This window comes from Anopheles darlingi, chromosome 3, assembly GCF_943734745.1.
Source record: "Anopheles darlingi chromosome 3, idAnoDarlMG_H_01, whole genome shotgun sequence".
Taxonomy (NCBI): Eukaryota; Metazoa; Arthropoda; class Insecta; order Diptera; family Culicidae; genus Anopheles; species Anopheles darlingi.
The window spans coordinates 22,088,967-22,101,119 of record NC_064875.1 but is presented as its reverse complement, the minus strand read 5'-3'; the positions used below and the strand labels follow the sequence as shown (position 1 = coordinate 22,101,119).

The 12,153-nt window shown below is 48.5% G+C and overlaps 1 protein-coding gene across 1 annotated transcript in view; it reads left to right on the top strand.

Moving 5' to 3' along the window:
* Nucleotides 1–12,153, top strand: part of LOC125953701 (homeobox protein unc-4 homolog) — a 47,521-nt gene that overhangs the window by 14,714 nt on the left and 20,654 nt on the right. The window contains exon 3 of the mRNA XM_049683420.1: nt 7,567–7,620. Within this exon, the coding sequence (XP_049539377.1) occupies nt 7,567–7,620 (54 nt within the window). The remainder of the gene's footprint in view (nt 1–7,566; nt 7,621–12,153) is intronic.

The following is a 12,153-nucleotide window of genomic DNA, read 5'->3' as shown; positions in this document are numbered from 1 at the left end:
GACGACGACGACGACGACGACGACGACGACGACGACGACGACGACGACGACGACGACTCCGATGCACACTGCCTAATACAAACGGTCCCGGCGGTCACGAGGGGCTGAGGCCGTTGCTGCGGCAATTATATTTCTCCAACATACCAGAACCGAGTGCACACGGTAGTGCACTCACTCTGCCCCGGTACGACCGGCAACTACTGCATCTCGCAATCACTCGCGATGTCTCGGCTGACGACGACGGAACCAGGGCACGCCATCATGCTTACGGCCGGCCGGTATATGCACATTTACGCCACCGACCGTATAGGTTACATAGAGACGCCTGAATTGCGTGCCCGGAGCAGCAGCAGCAGTAGCACTCCACTTGGCCACTCGGCTCAGCCGCGGCGACCATTTGGTTGCCCTTTCAAACATGGCAACCACCGTCGTGCCGAAACAAAAATGCCGGCCAGCAGGCGGCCCCTTCTATTTGTCCTTTTATTATCGCGTGTTCGTTTAGAGTGGTGTGTGTGGTGTGTGCTAGCGTCTGTCTGTGTGAGTGGCGATATTCAAATCTCTACCCCCCCATCATTCCGCGAAGGCGAAACACTAAGAAACGACGCGAATAAGCCCGAGGAGAGCGCGCACGCTCGTGAGGTCATTTATTAGGGTTCGCCGTAGGATACTTGTCGGAGGGGAAAACGGAGGGATGCTTGTGAATCCTCGTCGAATCGGGCTTATGTACGACGGGCATATTACACGCAGCGCACCGTCCCCATGCTGGATGGCTGGCAAATTATGCCAGACCTTCTTCTTCTGCCTTCCCGCCGTACGATTCAGCTCGCTCCTGTGTGTTGGTGAGTTGGTTGCTGTCTTGCGCAATTCAAACAGCAATGGCTTCGTCGCTGCCATTGATGGTGCTGCTGATGCTGGTAGGGCGAGTAGCTATGAGAAAGTTACCAAAGAAGGCCTTTTGGAGCTGTTCTACTTCGCTGCTCGTTACGTTGCGTTGAACTATCAAAGGCGCTTGCTCGTTTGGCCTGCTTTGTCTGTCAAAAAAAAAGGCATTTCGTTGTTTAGCGAAACGAGCAGAAGAGATGTCCATGCCCAAATTGACACAGAAATTTTTGATGACATTCCCTTGTACATCGTATTGGTTGTGAATAACTGAAGTCAGAGTATAGTACTTTCTTGTATTGTAATTGGCATCCATAGAGCGAGTCACAAGGACCACAGCTTAGTAATTTGAAAAATCTCCAACGATAGTCAGCATCCATCGATTCGATCCTTTTCTACTCTCTCTTCATCTATCTAGTCCACTTGACTGTTTCTCAGGCATACAAAACCAAAAGTGAAAATCAATCCAACTCAATCGACTTGAAAGTGGTTCCGGCTGCAACTTCTCCAATCATCCGAAGACCGACGCACCACAATGCGCAATTGTTGGCGAGTTGTGTGCGTCGTACTTCTCTGCACAACAGCTCGACTTAAGAACAGCTCTATGCACCACTTCTCGATGGCGCACGTCTTCCACTTTATTTCTAGGAATCCGCTTTGAGTCTTCGATTGTGCCGCTTCGCTATCTTCCGCCCGGTGTAGCACCAAGTGTATTTGTCATTCTTCCTTCTTCGCGAGAAGCTGTGCATCATCATCATCATCATGCGAATAGTGCATTGCCATTGCTTTTCCCTCGTTCAAATAACCCTCTCCTGTGGCTGCTGGGTGCGCTGTTAGAGTACACATCGCTGCTGCTGTTGCTGCTGCTGCTGATGGAAAGGAGCGTAGAAAGGATAGCCGACGATTCACCCTCAGATTGGAGTCGTTGTTGTCGCCGTTGATGGTCGCAACTTCAATTACCGGCTGAACCTGGTGCAAAATGAAAACCGAACGCGAATCACCGAGAGAATCGCGCTGATCGCAAGGTAAAGGAAACGGCACGGTAAGGTGACTTACACAATGCGACCTGCTTCGGATCGATGCCGTTGGCGATGCTGTGGCTGGCTAGATGGCAAGGGAAAGCGTCAGACCAGCACCAGCAGCCTTTGGATGATCCGCAATCCCAAGGAAACGTCTACAGAACAAACGCGACACAATCGGAGGGTGCTCGTCATTTGTCGCTCGACGCTTTGGTCGTCTGCTCTCGTCGTCGCTCCATAGCCAAACAATGCACCACTGCTCCAACATCCTCGTCGGATATAGCCCGGGTGTGTTTGCACGTAGATCAAACAGTTTGCCTTTACCCGAAGCAAAGACGCGAAGTCGTTCACAGGAGTCTAGGAGTGAATAGTGCAATCACGTGGCGCAATGGACGTAAAAGAGCACTGACGGCTTTCTTCCTCAGTTTCTCGAGGTGACGGAGAGCAGAAGTCCGGAAAATGGAATTGTGTGCCCCGGGTAGTACAGACGCGCGTCGTCTATGCTTTTGGAATTCCTTCCCATTCTCGAAACGCTGCATCGATTTTCCCTAACCCAACTGCGGCTCGTTTGGTTGTATGCTAATTTTAATGAGGAGCTCGAGTATCGTTTCAGCTTCCACTCCGCATGGCAAATCCATGCCCCCATTGCTCCATAATCAGCTCCCGGAAGTGGTGAATAAAACATGAATTGGCAATTTTGCCATCAAGATACTGCGGCTCCTGGAACCATCCAGGACCGGGGTACGGATTGCGCGCGAATCGAGATGATTTGATTATGCCCGAAAAGGAAATTATGGAAATAGCGTACCGAGAGGCAGGCAGGCTGCCTGCCTTTCATCAAAGGACGGCCCATCGCAGACATGACTCTGGTGGAGTTCATGAGCAATTGAGACACCGGCGAGACGCCGTCCACCGCAGGACCACCAAAGTTGCAGGAGCAAAGTTGCGACCAGTGAGCGTCACAGTTGACGTCGGTGAATGATGACGTTAAACGAGTCGCCCGGGAAGTCCAATAAACTTTCTCTAATGGCCATGGCGGCTCCAGCGCATGTTTTGATGTTACTCCGTGGTATAGACAGAAGACCACATTTTTCTCCAATAATTGACCGACCGGCATTGATTGAGTGAAGAACGCGAGTACGCTCGAAATAGTCCAGCCGATTGAGATCGTACTTGAGGCGCTACACTCCTAATGGGTTGTCCAAGGTAGATCGAAGGCGAAGGATCATTGCTTCCCTTTTGATGCTGGTTCTCCGTTTGGCGTCGATACACGCTGGGCGTGCACTGGGTTTGTTCTTCTGGGAAACTTCGGCAATCCTCTTCGAAACTTCCTGCGGATCCCACGCCGCACCCAAAACACCCCAAACGCCTTAAGTGGATCACTTGGCTCGGTAAGTAGTTGATAGGTTGGAAGATAGTTCTTTCCGCGCCTCTTCTTCCACTCACGACGACTCACACCGTCTCGTATGTGTTGACAGGCGGCGATGGCGGCGGCCGTCGTTGACTGGCATTAAAATAATACAGCCCGTGTGCGATCCGATAGCCCTGAGTCAGAGCACAGGGGGGACTGAGCGTCTTGAGATGTGTCGAACTGCTGCCTCGCCTTCCCGGGATCATCGGGGTATTGAGTTCTCGGTTTGGGAGTTTGGCTGGCGCCTCGTCGAAAGCATCAAATTACCTACTCCAGCCATGCTGACGCTGTGGTTGCGCGGTGCTACGTGGTAGGTAAAGACCACGGAGCGCGCAAACCGTGCGTCTGCGTCTGCGTCTACACGCACTCCGGATTTAGCGCAGGCAGTGCGAGAACCGAGGGAAGGTTTTTCCGTTGAGTGGTAGTTCTTCGAAATGCGTGAGCGAAAATGCTGGCGAACCCGTAGCGTCAAGAGCGGCCATTCCACGAAATGCCCAAACCCCCCGTCCGATGACAGTTGGAAATGCTCAAGAACGCTTCGTTCCTGCCACAGCGCGTGCGACTCCACTGCTGCCGCTCTGCTGCCTGTCGGAAGCATGCTAGCATCCAAACCAAACCGGGCTACAGTCTGATCAATCGATAAGCTAAAAACAAAAAGCCCACTCCACCCGGGGGAGGGGGTTTCCTTTGGGATAGTAGCTAGATTCTCGGTGTGGATGCGGAGCGATGGACGTCGCTCTTTTACCGGACAACATTGGCACGTGGCCACACCAATTTGACTCGCCAGCAGTGGACCAGTCCACGTTTTGTGGAGCTGCCATGGCGGACAGACTGGAACTGGATTCAACTGGAAGTGGAGGTGATGGTGGTGGTGGTGCTGCTGCTACTGACTGACGCCGAACCCAACCTAGCCTGATGGCGATGATGCTGATGATGATGCGAGGAAATGGAAATCGACAAACGCGTAATTGGATTTTCCGATCCGTAGCCGATGCCCCGTGTGTGTCTCCATGGTTCTGCTCGTTCGTCGTAGTGTCAGTGGTTAGGCGAGGTACTATGCTTTGCAAATGCTTCGCAGTTTCTGGAAAAGCTTGAAAATTGGAGTATACAAGACCTACAGCGTGAAGCCAGCTATCGATTCGAGAGTCGGATACGGACACCGGTTTTGAAGGAAATGCGGCGTATACCTTCAATTCCTCATACTGGATCCACGTAGTGTTCGAAATATTCGTAAGAAATCCCTTAATACACAAAATATCAGGAATCATTCTCGGCAACTCCTAACTATGGACAACAAACCTGCAGCCGGCGCCGGCGAAATAATCGGAAAAACCGGCATCTAACTTTACGAACGAGGTCCTTTTCCATGCGCCCAGCCCAGCATCGACAGTTCCCGGACCAAAAGTAGATAACTTTGGCTGCAAATAGACTGCAGAGCCACTACTAGCCACACCACACCACACAACCCGGACAACCCGGACACTGGCAAAAAGGGGAGAAGATAACCACCGTTCTGCTTCCGGAATTGAATTGGCAAGTAATTTATACCCGGAGCCAGCGCCGGCTCCGGGATAAGTTATGCTGCCGGGAGAAAATCGATTTTACCAAACCCGGGGCGCTCCGGGCTTGGTCGACCGGACGGATGGTCAGGTCCGGGGAGCCATCATCTCGGTTGGAATCTGCTGAGTACCGCCAGTGCGAGCGTCACGCGGGCACAGAGGGCATTGAAGTAGGATAAATAACACAACTCAGACCGCAGAGCAGCCAGTTTCCGGGGGAGGGTTTTTGCTACTCTGATGTACTATATCAGCCAGCACTAACATCAGTAGCATCAGCAGCAGCAGCAGTACCAGCAGTAGTAGTTGACATGCGCAATCATGCGATACTACCGGGAGACTCTAGAAGCGCCCTGGAAAGCGCTCCGGGAAGGGCACACACAGTGCTGGGTGGAAGTCCCTTTTACGGCGTTACGGATACAAATTTGTATGTGGCATCACTGGTGATTTATGCGTGACCTCGTAAACTGAGCAACAAATCGCCCAACAAACGAATTGGTCTGGATCAAATTCAATTAAGCAAGTGCTGCAGGAGGGGCAAAGGCAAAGTTAACTAATTAGTAGCGACCTGGTGAAGGGGCGGTTAGGAGGAGTTTTGTTTTTTTTCTTCTCATCTTTTGGTTTGGAATCACCACAACAAGCATGATTACCGAGAGTATGTAAATCACTGGACCAACGAATATGTCACGAACGTGATGTTGTGGCAGAGCTGTGGGTCCTGGTGACGGCATCTTGATAGTAGTGAGGTATGAGCACTGCTGAAATCAAAAACTACTTACTATAAGTTCATTAACATCCTGGACATTCTGTGGTACTAGTAATAGGTGTTCAGAAGCTTAGAAACAAAGTACTGGTTGATAGAATTCGCTTAAATTTGGAAATTCTACCAAAAGAATTGCAAGGCACAGTAGGGAACAAACCAGAAAACGATGAACTTGATCAGACATTTCCTTTTGGGGTTCTGCACCGCAGAGTTCCGGTGGGCGTCATTTGCTGTGACACGCTGGTAGCTGCCTTCACGCATCACAATATTTGCTAACACTAGCAACACCCTCCAAAAACGAAGATCCGAATTCAACGGGGTAAAAAAGGTTCACTGGAGGCGGCCTATTTAATACCGAGCTTCCGGTAGACAACAGCGGCCTAGCTACGTCGATTCTCAATTCAACTCCCCTCAATGGAAGCTTCCCCGGAACGGGGATGGTGAAAAGAGTTAAATATCTTCACATACACGAACCCGCATTCACGCATTCCTTCCCGCGTGACACTTTAGCCAAAACGTCAAACGGCATTCCGGTCCGGGGCACATCCTGGTTCCTGGCAAAAGAAAGATTCGCATCTCCTTCCCTGTTCCCTTGCCCTTTTTCCTTGTGTACTGTTCCTGGAGTAATTCGATCCGATTTCAATGGTTCTGCCTAATTGCTTGATTGGAAGATGATATTCGATGCGGTTGCTGCTGCTGCTGCCGATATTACGGAGCACCGAGATAAATCACTTCAATAGCTCTAACCATCCTTGCCAAGGATCCCTCGAGGATATTTGATGCCAGCGGACGGCGTCCGTTGCAGTACCGTTGCCAGCAACGTCTTGTGCACATAACACGGCGACTATCGCTTTCTTTCACCGCAACTTTCTACACCTCTAACCAACCTCAGGACTCGCCGCTTTCTTTCTTCGCTTTCTTCGCCAGGCATTTTGGCCAGGCCGCCGTTAATCGCCTTGTGCGTTCGCACAGCAATGTCTTCATTCTTAAAATCGGCCACTCCACTCGACAATTCTTTTGTGTTCTGTTGCAGAGCAGGGAACGGCGACAATCGGTCGGGATGCACCGGAATAGGTATTTTAGGGGGGTTATTCTATTGATTAGTATTCTATTACCGATCGCTTCCAACGAATTAAGCTTCTCAAATTCGCCCACAGAAAGCGTTACGGGCCTAATGTGTGTTTAGCAAAACAATGCCAATGGCCAAGCGGGAAAATCTGCGAGCCGAGTAAATGCATTATCCCGTTGCTCTGCGTGGTATCACGGAGGCACATTGATTGGCACTATCGTTGGTATGCCAATGCTTTAGATGATTTTCATGCCTGGCCTGACAAACAATGGAACACTTTAACTGTACCTCTGGAATGAATTAAATAAACGCATAAAAGCATTGTGACATAAACGGCGAAAAATATTTTGAAGTTCTGTTGTTCTGTATCAAAAGAATGGCACCTATAGTTCATTTGTTAAAAATGCTCATTATCAATAACGTTCTACAACACTTTCTAAACACACACCACGATAGCATGAGCCACCAACTAATCGTATTTTAGCGCGCTACTGTCCATTGCAAACTTCTCAGAAACTACTTAGAAAATCAGCAGAAAATTCTACATTAGCACAGCACAATGCAGTAAAAAGAAGTTAAAACAAGTTTATTTAACAATGTTAAGGAGCAAACATGGAATCACTCGTATTCCGACGTTCATGACAGTATCGTAGTAGACTTTCTAGGCCTACTGCCATATGAGATACCTACTATGACACTGTCAGGTTAGATGAATGATGATTACTCTTTCACCTTGCAACTTGATTTTTCGTCAACTTTTATCATAAACAGGATCTTTCCATAGCTGTCATAACTTCATCTACTACTTGAATTGATAAAAGACACTTTTTGATATTATCTAATTCTCCTGCTTTCCCGTTTACCAACAGACTTTACCCACTTGAAGTCAACGTTTGGCGGTGGTGGTGGCGCCTGTTTACCTGGTAAGTATTGGTGTAGCAGAAATTCATGGAAAGTAGAAACTCACCATCACTCTATCGGTTGTCCGTCGATTCGAGACGAAATTAGTCGATCATCGCAACGTACTACGTGATCCACTCACGAGACGCAAGCCAGAAAATTACCTAATTTTCCATTTACCTAACACCCAAATCCCCGGACCAAGCTCATGCTCCTTCTCATCCTTGCCATCCGCTCCAAAAGTGGCCCCTGCTCACTGCGGCGACTATAGTCGAAGGTGGATGGCGGTGGATGGTATGATCATGCGCAAAACCAAGCCCGAACCAAATTCCAAATACGAACTCAAATTTACTTTGTATTTGTGTACGTGTGTCTGTGTGTGCTGTGTGCTACAACATTCGATTTTCCAGCAGCAGCAGCACCACCAGCGCGAGTTGAGTGTAGTGTGTTTAGCCTGATGACGACGTTATGTACCGAGTTGGCTCCCAATTTTCCCATTTTCCCCATTACGCCCACCAACCAAGCGTGCGTGTGTATTGCACTGGTACTCGTCGCGTCGTTTTAGTCCTGTTTTCGGTGGAGTGCGGAGCGGGGATGGTACAGCAGTGGGATGCAGTGGGTGTACTTTGGTTCATTTTCTGCGTCTCTCTGCCTCTGCTTCGCAGCACAAAACGTATCCCAAGGCACATTTTGATATTTTAATCTCATTCCGCAAACGCACGGAGAAGGTGGACGGAAGGACCTTCCCCCCGAAGGCTCATTGCGAGCAAAAGCGAGAGGGAGAGAGAGAGAGAGAGAGAGAGAGAGAGAGAGAGAGAGAGTTGTACGACGCGCTCACTCCTTCTCAAGGATCACCGCCCCTGAACTACGGGCGTGCGGTGAAGGACAGCGCGCAGCGTCGTTGACGACGACGACGACGACGACGACCAACAATACGATAATTGGTTTGGTTTGAAGAGAGCGAATTTTCCAGCCCGGGCTAGGAAAATGGAAAACCCCGTCCTCCCTTCCATTCCCCTTCATTAACCTCATGCCACCACCCCCGATCTGGTGGTGCGATCTGGGTGACTCGCTCTCCGTTACAGTGGCCATCCGAGGGGAAGGACACCAAGGCAAGGACGAGCGTGTTGGGGAGTATTTCGGGTGGTTCACGATGGGGGAAATTCGGGAAAAACGTTCGCCCTCCTCCACTGCTCCCCCAGGCAGCGTAAATTTGAACCCATTTTATCAACACTCGCTCTCTCTCTCTACGTCCCACGTTTTGTTGCGTTTGTTTGACGGAAAATGAGTCTTCACTCCCGCGGGGTCCCGCGCGTTGTTTAAAGCGCTGACAGCAAATTAAATTACGGCTCAACGCTGCGTCCTGGCCATTGTTGGGGTGTGTGTGTGTGTGTATGTTGTTTACGGAGGGATTTTGTTCAAAATGGAGTCACTGCCACTGCTGCCATGAATGGTGCGTGTGTGGGTTAGCTGGTTGGCGCTGTAACACGCTGGCGGTGACGTGATTGCCGTGGTGCCAGGCCACGCGTTCGGCACAAGGTGCGTCACGGAATTTTCGACGAAGCACATTTTCTATGCAGAACGCAAGCAGAACGGTCTTCGGGAGGCATTCATAATGGAACGACGTCGGGGGAGCTTGAGGAGGAACGAGAGCTGCAAAGATGATTGTAACAAATTGGAAAGTGATTAAAGTGGCATTGATGGGCCTGGCTGGGCGCCACGCTATCGATCGCTCGATGGTATAACGATTTTTTGAAAATTAGAAATCAATTGTTGTACCAGCAGATCGGATTAAATTGTCGACACCGGCTCGACTAGGAACAAACGAGCAAGGTTTTCCGATGGCGGGGAGGGGGGCCGATTGAATTTGTAACTAATGATGAAGTGAGAAGAGTGTTTAAAATGCGCCAACTTTAGCAACGAATAAAAGAAATGTAATTGTGACCTTGGTATATCTGTTTTTGAATCCGTAATCCTCGGTACAAAATATTCGATTGGAGGCGCATTTCATTTGATTACGCTTTTTGTTTTATTCTTCGCATTATGGAAGATTAAATTGGACAAGCAAATATGAAATTGAAATATGCCTTTCATCTGAAACCAAACAAAAATGCTTTTCTATAGTTAATTCGGTTAATGTCAGGATTGCAGACATTAGAACTTTTTAAAATTTGCTGCATATCATAAATGTTTGAAATACTTTCGATTGTCATTCTGCACTGAACTTTTTATGCATAACATCAGTGTCATAAGTGACAGATAGTATCTATATAAGTAACCATTCTTAAAACCTTCTTTTACTCTCTCCATGATCTACATCTTTTTGAATTTCTTCTGCAATGTATTGTCCTCGGATATGATTAGCTCATATTTCCACTTACGTTGTTAAACGCAGAAACAAATTAAACTACCATACACGAATTTTACATGCATCTTTCACAATTAGCATTTTTTATAATCAAGTTTGTTTTTAAGTTAGTTATTTTAACGAAGAATACAACATGAAAAATTCATTTTAATAACTTTCTTCTTCAAATTCAATAATTTCACATTTCCTTCTTGTAATACCTTGAGCGAAAGTATAGTATATCCCGGTATGCCCGGTGCGATAGACTCAAAATATTAGCAATGAATAGACGTCTGGTTGTTCCGTTTCCACTACATTCAATCCATTCAATGCTATCCGAAAAGGATAACTACAATTACACTAATAGTACTATCACATTAGGACCTACTCGAGCCATTACTACACACTCGAACCATTTCCCAAGCGAGACATCCATTCTTTCGTGTTTTTTTCTTTACGCTCTCCTTTTTTTGGTCGACACTCACATCGCACCCTACCACCCGGCGGGGTATCAATTCACCAATCTTCTTGTAGTACAACGGTTTTACCTTGTTGACGCGAACAACAGCTTACCAACAGAAACCAAACCAGCTAACCAGCTACCCAACTTTTCGACCAACCGCACTCGATCCCAGGATCTACCTTCTTTTACCTCGTCAATTCCGTTCACTCCTCCCACCACCCCGGCAGGGAGCTTCTTTAGCTGAAGTGTCCCTTTCACCGCCCGGACTTCGATTCCCGGCATCGTTCATGCTGCCCGCAAATGCCGATCGATTTCCGGTAAGCCGGATTATGCGTTCAGGCCATTTCGCTTCCTTTCTCGCCTTTCTGACAGCATAAAGGACCAAGAAAGGAATGTCGCCTTCACATTCCTGAAGAATTCGGTCCTGGAGTGCCTCAAACTCAACTATTGTGGTGGGGAGTGCTGTGGCTCCTTGGTACGTCAAGGGATTCCTCCCCAGTTCCTCCACGTCCACAACTCATACGGTGGTAGACCTAGCGTGTGGTGTGTAGTTCGCGCACATGTGCGCTGGACGCAATCAACCGCACTCTCCGGTGAGGGGATGGTCCCTTTTTCGTTCTTTATCTTCTCGGTGACGTACTTGTTGGGCATGGTTGTGAGTAAATATTTTCCAACCCAGCGCTCCATTGTGCGGCGCTGGGTATTTTGCATTTATTTAGAGTCCGCTTGTCACACGCACTTCACAGCAAAAGGTAAACGGATATCCATTGGCCACAAATCGGCCCCTTGTACGGCCCCACTTTGGCCTCTCTCCCTGCCAGCCATACAAGGATCCAGCCTTGCTCCTTTTCGCGTCTTCCTTCACGTGGTGCGTGACCTCGTGGTGAACAACAACAACAACAACAACAGCAACGCTAAAGCATGGGAATAGAATGTAAGGTGACTCCTTTACATTTTTATTCCGAAGATCCTTTTCTTTCCTTTTCCTTTTTTTTCTGGAGAATGGTTTTATTCCGATTCGCTGCCCAAATCGAGAACACACATGTGTGTGTGTGTGTGTGTGTGTGTGGCTCCCGGGAATGTGCAACAGGAAGAGGCCGCCGGGCAATCAGCATACCTCATGCATGCTGATCAGTCTCAAAGCTGACCACTTAGAGAGCCTCCCGAAAAGGTGCGTCCATTCGCCGGGCTTTCGGAGGTTCGGAACAATTGCGTTGAACCCCGTGAAACGATGTGTTCCAAACCAATATAGGACTTCTTCTCGACAAGGATGCAAATATCCTTGTCGTTTAGGTTCGTGCGCACACGGATACACACGAATGGACGAAACAGAACACAGAGGTGTCCGGGTATGTTTTATGACCGGAACGAATTCGAACGCAAAATACGAACCGTGTCCGTCACTTGGCAGTTGGTTGGCAGAAAACAATCAACATAATTTATGTATCGCTGTAGAGCGTACGCGGGAGCGGGGCATGTGTGACCGTACAAGGAAAATTAATTAATCTACCTTAAAACGAACTAATAAAATGAAATTGGTGAAATTCTTAACCATCGCTACCGTTCAGGACGCTTGTTTTGGGATGGGGAAAATTAAATAAATCTCCCTACGTCCTGTGGAATCCATGGGTGTGTAGTGCTCTCGCTACACGTGTGTGGCCACGTTTGTTTAGAGCTGCGGGGGAAAAGGGCGTTGTGGAATGCAGCCCGAGAAGTACATACGTGTGTAGCTAAATAGTGAAATAT